This window comes from Cottoperca gobio, chromosome 13, assembly GCF_900634415.1.
Source record: "Cottoperca gobio chromosome 13, fCotGob3.1, whole genome shotgun sequence".
Lineage (NCBI taxonomy): Eukaryota > Metazoa > Chordata > Actinopteri > Perciformes > Bovichtidae > Cottoperca > Cottoperca gobio.
This window is the reverse complement of record NC_041367.1, coordinates 5525954-5536227: the sequence shown is the minus strand read 5'-3', so window position 1 is coordinate 5536227 and position 10274 is coordinate 5525954. Positions and strand designations below refer to the sequence as shown.

At 40.3% G+C, this 10274-nt stretch overlaps 1 protein-coding gene across 1 annotated transcript; it reads right to left on the bottom strand.

Moving 5' to 3' along the window:
- Positions 1 to 429: 429 nt before the first annotated feature.
- Positions 430 to 7882, bottom strand: LOC115017878 (sialate O-acetylesterase-like). Its single transcript, XM_029446589.1, is given in 11 exon segments — positions 430 to 1026; positions 1160 to 1216; positions 1218 to 1347; positions 1786 to 1940; positions 2593 to 2726; positions 2808 to 2890; positions 3521 to 3683; positions 3905 to 4043; positions 4229 to 4383; positions 7420 to 7581; positions 7730 to 7882. Coding segments are annotated over 11 exon segments (1494 nt in total). The 5' UTR covers positions 7788 to 7882; the 3' UTR covers positions 430 to 768.
- Between the last annotated feature and the right edge of the window lie 2392 nt (positions 7883 to 10274).

Here is a 10274-nt window from a genome sequence, read left to right as displayed (position 1 = left end):
TCCCTTAGATAGGGTGAGAGACTCGGAGTAGAGCTGCTGCTCCTTTGCATTGAAAGGAGCCAGTTGAGGTGGTTCGGTCGTCTAGTAAGGATGCCACCTGGGCACCTTCCTAGGGAGGTGTTCCAGGCACGTCCAGCTGGGAGGAGACCCCGGGGAAGACCCAGGACTTGGTGAAGAGATTATATCGCCTCACTGGCCTGGGAATGCCTCGGGATCCAGCAATTATTAGCAGTAGTTGTAACGGCATAGATTGTGTACAGGATAAACAAAATGATATACACACCAATCTGCCACTTCACTTTTTAAACTTCAATAATCACTTTCAGTGTTTCAGAGAATCTACAGAATAATCCCCACAGATAAATAAAGCAGACGGCATTGGCCGTAACAACCAGACAGACTAATAATCTCTATTAATCTGACACTGGACCACTCTTAAAACATTTTATTTATTACTTTCCAAGATGTATTGTGTAGTGTCAAACCAATCAAAGAAGAAATCAAAACAAACTGACAATAATAATAAAAACATTCTTCCCTATAAAATGCTTTCAGTGCCTTTTTACATCTGAAAAAATACAAATATTGGCAAAATTCAACTTTGTCCCAGTAACAATCTACTGTCTGTCATGTTGTCAGGTCGTCATTACTTTCAGTGTCATTAATTCTCTTGTTTAACTTTATTAAAACACTGGTTACATATCTACGCAACCAGCTAGTTTTGACCTAAAGAAGCAAAAGCCACATGTTTTTCATCACTTTGTCTTCTTACAGTTCCTGGATTCCTTCTGGAGGACGGTTGGCAATAAAAGGAGGCGCAGGTAAAATCCCACTGGCACTGTAGATTGGACATGCTTTAAAGTCACAGGGCCAGTCTCTCCATGCATATCGAAGAGCGGTTACTACGTCAGTAAGCAGACACGCACTGGCAGATAACTGGACACTGGTCGGACCCCACTCCATGATGGGAGCTGGAAACCAGCGAGACTTAGGCCCACATGGAGTATGAACGTCGGAGCAGCAGATCTTGAAAAAAGGAAAAAGGTTTAGTTAAAGAAATGATCACAGCAAACATCAGCTATATGTGATGGTAAAGTGATTTGATGTTAGCATTGTTAACAAAGTTAACTCACACCGACTGTACCGCTGCCAGCCTTACCTCAAAGATGTCTTTAGACGGAGTGACGGAGACTTTCTGGTCGTAGTGAACCTTTAGAATACTTTTGAGTCGACAGGACTTGGTTGGGGAAAGGTCCAAGAAAGGCCACATCCTTCTCATTATAAGCCACTGCCATTGCTCCCAATGTCAGTCTGTAGGCTACATCCTGCTTGTCTCGGGGATGGATCCTGGAAAAATAAGTTTTAAAAATAAACATCACTGTAGAGTCTAGTCATTCTAACTTGCTGTGTCTTGGCAGCATATTGGGCAAGTCTTTGAAACGTTTTATAGGATCCTAAAATCTATCCAAAGACTTACTGGAAGCTAGAGCAGAAACATATCAACATGTGTGATTTGAGTTATTTGCCTTTTTAATTTAGAAATAAAATCTCAATAAAGTTCAAAACTGACCTTCTGCAACACTTCTCTCAAAATTAGAGTTGGATTTTACATGGTATTCTTACATGTAAGAATTTCTGATCGAAGCTACATGAAGGAGTTGCACAGTTCCTGATGTGGTACCATTATTACTCTCACACAGGTATAAACAAATACCTGTATAAGTGTAATGCTCCCTGGTGTTGTACAGTTCACACGCTATGAGAATATACAAACACGATACTTACGGAGTATAGGGAGACTTTTCATCAGGTAAATCCAAAGCTACAGCCATGAAGGTTTTCTGCATCCGGGGATTTGGGGCAAAGCCGAAGTCTGCCGTCTGGTGCCAACGGATGTTCGGAAAGCCGTCACTGGTCGAGTATTTATCGTTGGTAGACAGCTGCAAATATAAAGAACTCCTGGATTAGATCTACCAGACCTTCCCCGCCGGGCCAAAACAATTAATTTATTTAATGCCAAAAATAACGCCAAATATACAGGGTTCCCCCCAATATTTATTGTGCAGAGGCCTACTGCCGTGTCTGCAGCAGAGTACTGCTGTGTGTGCCATTTTGCCCTCCGTTTGCTGGGAGTGATGTAATGTAGCCTCACGTTTAATATACCTTTAATGCAATTGACTGTGTGATCTGATTTAGCATGCAGTTAACACACCAGTCATATGTTTGTTTGGTGTTCTTTACATTTTCTGGAGAAGGAAATAACCAGAGTAACAGGAACACCAGATTTTAAACCTAAGTACGAGGTTCATGTGTATTTAGAAAAGTGAATGATAAATATTTGGAAAAGACAAGTTGATAAATATTGAAAGAAAATTTAAAGTCTTACATTTAAGAACAAAATTTGGTGCGTTGTAATTGTGTTCGTGACCCCCTCCCCATCTGTCATAGTCTCTTCTTTTATACAGCCACAAGGGGGCGCCAAATTCAGAACAAAAAAGAAAATACAATTGTTTTGTTAACTTTTCAAATGTTGTCTTATCTATACTTGTTTCTACAGTTAAAATTAAAACTAAAATACTTAAACGAACATACCTGGACAAATCCAAAGGGGAAGTCGTGAGCCGTTTGCCCGCCTGAGCCCTGGTGAAACGCCATCCTCCAGTCATCAATCATAGCAGGGAACGAACAGTTGTACTTGTCTTGATGATAACCTGTATTTGACTCACCTGAAAGCGACACAAGGCTTATAGACGCATGACATACATGTGGCTATACTGAACATCTGATGCCTGTCCAGGTCGTCTTACCTTGGTACCAGATGGCTCCTTTGATGGTCATGTTGAGCAGCGGGTGGATCATCGCATTCCACAAGACTGAATTCACTTGAGGACTGAGAGATTTGAATGTGAGAAAATAGCAACAGCGAAATTAGTGCAAGCCAACGTTTCTTGCCTCTTAGACAGAAAGTTATTACACTTGCATGAGAACATGGTGTCACATGGCAAAATTAGATAAGCATCCAGAATCAGTTAGCAAACATATCCGGTGGCAGGTTAGCTGGATTGTGTCTTTTCATATCTTTGCTTGGCCTGTGTATTGACAAGAATCTGGAGATACGATACGCATCATGATACAGGGGTTACAATTGCGATATATCGCGTAACTGTAAGCAAGAGATATATTGCGATTTTTCAAATCAAACTTTAGGAAAACTGTCATAATATAAAAAGGACACACCACCAAATGCATAAAAAATGTATTTCCTTTTTTTTTACGCTATAAGAAGAGTGGGATCTGCATTAGAAATGATCAAAGTCTCTGCAACATCCAACATCATAGCACTACTTTGAGAGGGCTCATACACTGAGAAGGCGCATATCTTTGCTAATGAAATAAAGTATTGACTCATTGAGTTCATCTTTGCATGTAAACTATTAATAAAAAAATCGATACAGGATCACCAAACATAATATTGTAATACGATACTGTATCTATATTTCCTTACACCCCTCATATTTACCCGTTGTAGTCAAGTTGTCCACACTGCTGCAGTGCTCTTGAAGAGGACCAGGCTTCGACAGGTGTGCCTCCCCAACAGGACTCCACCAGTCCTATGGGGTACTGCAGCCTCTTGTACAAGTAACGTCCAAAGAGCCAGCACACTGCAGAGAACTCTGCCACATCTGGAAATACACCTGCCTGTTAATTAGCTGTTTACTTGAGACACCTGTTTGCTGTAACCATAACAAAACACTAGATTGGATTTAGGAACATGTGCAATGTATGCATGTTTCTATTACACGGCATTAAGAACAGGCACAGTTGCACTTAAATAACTCACCTAAACCTTTAGCTGTAAACACGTCCTTAAGCAATTTTATGAATAAATGAATCATCGACTTACGTTCTGGTGGCACAGACCAGGGAAGTTCCACTTGAATCAAATCAGTCTGCTCAGTTTCACTCTGTTTCAAGGATGCCATGAAAGTCCTCACATGAGGATACTTCGCTGCAATAGCCAGCTCCTTTGATGCATTGAAAACCTATTAGATAATGAATAAATAAAAGGGTTCATTAAACAATAAAATATGAATAAATGCAAACATACATATCAAATAGAAAGTTATTTATATCCAAAATGCTCCATGCCAAACTTCAAATGCACATGTCTGTTACTAGCAATGGGCTGATCAGAGAGACAGACAAGAGTTCACGTGGCTCGGCCTACCTCAGAAGTTGGAAACAACATGTTGCTCTGCCCTCCACACAGCCAAATATCTCCAAACAATACATCCGTCAGATTGGCTGTGCTGCTCTGACAGGCTGCTGTCACGATGTAGGGACCACCAGCTTCAACAGCGTCAAGGGTGACTCGCCAGATACCTGGAAAAAATAGTCAGTGAACCTTGGGGCTCTCATTTCTCTCCACCAATTCCTAAAATGCATTTCGAGGAGAGAGGAGCAAGGGGGCTTGCTGGACGAGCTATGAGCGAGGATACACCGGTGTTCCCTATGCTTAAGTCTTTCGGCACCGAGTGTTTATAAAAAAAGGCGATTTTTAAGATGATCAAATCCGTGATCCAACTTTCTGCTCTTCAGTTTGTGTAGAGCGGTTCTACACGCTTTCATTAATGACATCTCACCATCATATTATCTGTGTTTTTATCGTTGAATGCACAAACATTTGTAGTGCTTCACACATTAAAATATATGAAGGCTATGTGCGTTAAATAATAAAAACAGATTGATACATCCGTACATTGTTGTCACATTATGTGCGTTGTGAAATGAATTAAAAGTAAGGTAGTGAGGGTGAACTGGGAACGTCTGGAGCAGGGGTCAGCAACCTTTATGATACTGAGAGCTACTTCAAGAGTATGAATAATACGAAGGGCTACTTGTTTGATACAAACTTCCTGAATAACATAGTTGCACGTTTAATGATAAAATCATTAATAATAATAAATACTCATATATGTTTAGAGACTGTCTGATCACATGTTAATGTTAATTATTCTTCACAATGATTTAACAGATATATTTAAACATTATTTATTTATGTTCTCAATCTATTTCAACATGTGAAAGTCAGAGTCATCACATTTTTGTAAATATCTTTATTGACAGTTTTGAGCACATTTGTAGCATTTTGTTCAAAATTACACCGGTTATATTTTAGTACAAAGTATCACTTCTGTAAAAACATTAGGAACTCATTAACTGTCACATCTTCAAATCATATCCTAAACACTAACTTTGTAACATCAGAGAGAGTGGAGATGACATCGGAACCTTTCTTCTCGTCTTTGAACAGTGTTTTCAATAACATCATTGCACCTTTCAAGACCTCTCCGTCCGAAAAGGCTTTCTTGTTCTTGATTTTAAATTGTGCAGCTCTAAATGAAGCTTCCGTTGCTTTCCGTGACTTGTTCACCGGCCTCGTGAGAAGAGATGCTGCTGCTCAAAGCTTTAACTCTCGGCTTGTTCTGCCCGCAGTGCTGCAGCTGGTAGTTAGTTAGTTAGTTAGCATGGTAGTTTTGTGACACGTATAGAAGTGTCTCTACAATGTGCCGCTTTGCCGTCGCCCCACAAATGAGACACTTTTCTTTCACTGTTGTAAAAAATAATTCTTCCTCCCAATCATTGTGAAAATAGTTAGTTTTCTTTCGCTTTTCTGACATGTTTAGCGTAAAAAACGCACCTCGCGCCCCACCGTAGCTGCTCCCGCTAGCTTGTATGGGAAATGGAGATTTAGTTTATAGATCGTGTGCATGTGACGTCACACTTACGTCCCAACCCGTAAATCAGCCATGTTGGATGATATACACAACCAAGACGGCGCCCGTCCGCGTGCGAGTTGCTGCAACGCTTCGTAATTTTCTTTGTATTTAAACGTCTAAGATTGAAAGAAATGCCAACCTTGTGCGCAGTGTATAATTGTGATAATAACGCTACTCGTGACCCAGAGAAACGGTTCTTTAGATTTCCTAAAATCATCAAAAACAACGATCCACAAAAGAGGGATGACTTGCTGTCTACCGAACGCCGTAAGCTGGTTTAGCAACATAACTCGTGAGGATTTAACAGAAGAAAAAGCACAATTCACCCGTGTGTGTGGCGTCCACTTTATATCTGGTAAGAGCTCATGCTAAAGCTATGTTTTCAATGTTTACGTTAAACACTTTAAACCCGAACACTGTAAGACCTTACTTCTCCACATCGCTGACTGGTAAATAAGGCACTTTTCTTCTGTGCATGTTTTTGTTTGGCTTATTCTTGAGACTACTTCACTTGCGAAAAGCAAAGCACTAATGTGAGAACATGCTTCGCTTAATCCAGCCATACAATCACAGTGTGCGAGGATAACATCGCCGCTCTTCTCACTCACAAACCACAGCTTGAGCGGTGTATCTCGAGCTCTTTGAGAGTGATTTACACGGGCATGGACGAGCACCATGTCATCTTTCACTGGTTTGGTAAGAAGACTACCAACCCAGCCAGAAACAAAGACATTATAAGCATCTAAGCTCTTGTATGCCTTCATTTGTGCGTTGGTTGCCCACGCCGTTTGTAGCACAAGGTAGTTCACAATATCTGGATATTCAATCGGCGGTAATGAATCTAAATCCTCAATATAATCCGACGGCTTTAGCGTGTACACGGCCGCAAATTTGGACTTTTTCCTCTGAATCTTGCCTTTGCAGAGGACTCCAGAGAGTCACAATACTTTGAAGAAGTCGGAGTTGTATTGCTGTTGTTCGCTTTAGACGCCATTGTTGATTTGTATATCATCCAACATGGAGTCCATATGTCACACAGATTTGCCACGTGTTTGCACACTATCTATAGGGTAAAAGTTCATATATACATAAAACATTTGTTTTTTTAAATTCTATATTCAATATTGTCATTTTAAAATAAAGAATAATTCAAGTGCTATCGATAAAAAAAACAAAAAACAAAACAGCAAAACGATTAAATACACATTTTATGGTGACTAGTGCTATTTTTAGAACATGCTCTGCGGGCGACTCACGTGGTGCCCGCGGACGCACCTTGCACCTTGGAGTGGAGACAGATTAAAGAAACATTGCTATCCTTTCAATACATACAAGTTGGATTCAAGTCAGTATAAAGAGAGAAATCCTGATGATTTATATGATGATGAATTATAACGGTTATATGGTATGTGGTGTTTACTGAAACATCTATGATGAATGGTTGAGGAACTATCTCCAAACTTCCACTTTTTTTGGGCCACACCCTAACTTTCCTAATAGTGGTTACAAAACAAAAGCTCCGATTTAAAATGTGGTCTCTGCCATATCTGTCACTGTCAGAATCGCTCCCTTTGACCTCTTTAGTGGCCCGTGGTCGTCAGCATAAACCTCCCACCTGACAGAAACGGGCTCTACTCACCTTCCGTCACAGTCACAGGTGAGAGTTTCTGTGTCCCTGGTCCTGACAAGGAGACGGTCACCTGTGCACCCTCGGGGCCGTAGCCCCACAGCACAGCTCTCTCTGGAGACTTCTGCAGCACCATGTGGTCTCCATAGTAGGAAGCAAAGCGCAGGTCCCCGTCTATATACAAACAAACACATGTTCATAGTGAGAACAAGTGAGACGCATGACAGGGCAGCAATAGAGTGGCTTTTTGTTTTAAAATATTAATGTATTTCCAGCACACTGCAGTTTAATGCTGACAAACATTTTGACACACGGTACTTACCACAGTCGTGAATAAAAACTGCTACCAGTATTAAAACAGCACACACTGTTTTCGCCATGACAAGAAGACAACCGACGTTTACATTAAACTGAAAACTGTCAGTCAAACGAGTTGAGCGAGTTTTTACGTTACATCCCACTTTGAAAGCGGATTTTCAAAATAAAAGCACAATAGCTCCAACATGATAGATTTCCTCTTTAAATATGTTGATCTAATCAAAATTAAAAATTCAAATAAAGGCTTATCTACCCAATCGCCAAAACATTGTTTTAATTAAATTATTAAAGAAGAAAAATACACACATTATGAACCATTTTAATTAAAGCACAATATTATTGTTTCTAGTCTTAGGCCTTCTCTTTGAATATAATAACACGATGGTTGTTTCCATTCACTTATTAGAAACTAAATCAGAATTATTTGTGGATGTAGAGTCCTGGAAACTTCAAATTAATCATAAATGATCGGTGGGCCTGCTGCCCTCTAGTGGCCTCCACTACACACAATCCCAAAAACTGGAGATAAACAATATTATATAATAATTTGTGAAGCTGTGTGATGTTCCAGGTCTGTCCTGTCCGGCTGTTCTCTTTTTTGTGTCTGTGTGAGTGAGTCATCTTCTCAAACAGACAACTTGAGATGTTTACACACTTTCTGAAATGTTTTTGAATGGATAAAACTCATAGCCTTCCAAATATAGAAACCAAATCACCTCTAAGCCCGCATCATGCTGTCAGTTACATAATGAATCAAACTTGGGTAACACCAACAATAAGATAAACAAAACAAAAATAGTCAATTACAATTTTTCACACAAATCACAAATGTTCTTTAAAGGGCATTACAATCCATTCAGCATACCGCCACACCATTGTGAACACGTGCAACACTTTAATACTGGCTAACATAATTGCATAGTTTCTCAAATCTGCCTCTCAGATGGGAGGAGAATCCTTATGAAGGTCAAAGTAATTAACATCTAGAGACTAAAACAACAGCATGAAAAATGAAAAGCAGGTGTAACATTCATTATCCAACAGTTTACCAGCCAGGTGTTTATTTACCAAAGTGTTTTGTGTTTTATTTGCCTGTAGTAAAGATAAATGAACAGGCCGGGTTCTGCTGGCACGCTATTTAACACAAAACTTCAACACGCAGAGATTCAGAGACAAGTGATGGATAGGCAGGGGAATGGGAACACTGTTGGTTGGAGCATAATGTAACAAGGGAACTGTAAAGTGAGGAACAGAAATGTGGTCATGGAGTATAGTGAGATGGAGGGCAACTACATACATGAGCGAGACATGAAATGATTTCCCTTTTCCCTGCAGCTTCCCGTGTGCTCCTAACCGTGTCAATTACTTACCCCTTCAAAGGCCAGTGATAACATTATACATTTAAAATTGCACATATCTTAAAGTGAGCCCAAGGCTCAGGGCGTACTCTATATGTTCAGCCTCTGTGTGCCAACCACTACTTATACCTCCCACAATGGCTGTATATATAAGATATACACTGCAGAGTTGATGCTTTTTTTTGTACCATGGATTTACTTTTTAATTTCAGTTCCCTAGTCTAGCCCACACCCCCCCACCCCGTCAGCTCGACTGCTAATTGACACAGCCATCAAATCCTACCGCAGCCTCCTCACAGCCTCTGTGAAACAGCTTTGAACAAATGCCACTTTAAGACGTGATGAAAAGGAAACAGAAAGGGAATCATCTCTCTGAACTGACTGTTGGGAGAGATATGTCTGAAAGATTCAATATGGAATGTAATCCTTTTATTCCATTAGCATTAGCATACACACACACACACACACACACACACACACACACACACACACACACACACACACACACACACACACACACACACACACACACACACACACACACACACACACACACACACACACACACACACACACACACACACACACACACACACACACACACACACACACACACACACACACACACACACACACACACACACACACACACACACACACACACACACACACACACACACACACACACACACACACACACACACACACACACACACACACACACACACACACACACACACACACACACACACACACACACACACACACACACACACACACACACACACACACACACACACACACACCTTGTTATGTTATTCAAGGTTTCAAACTGGAGATACAAAATACAGACTTGAAGTGTGTTTTTGGGACTATATTTGATGTATTGAACAGCTTCAATATAGTGAACATTTTAAAACTTTAATTATTTATTTCCTCGGGTAAATCAGAGTTTAAGTTCCTCAAAAGCTTATTTTCCAACCGTTTGAGATAAAAATAAGTTGGCTACATCAACTCAATTTCTCCTGACCCTGAAACCTGCTGTCAGCTGTTAAAAGTTATTTACTGAAAACAAACATGTGGCCACTGTTCATTTAGCTTGGATGGTTTCAGAACAACCAACTTTTTTTTGCAAGTTATAGCAGGGTAAACAGATCCACAGCGGGATGATAATAATCCACAAGGACAAAC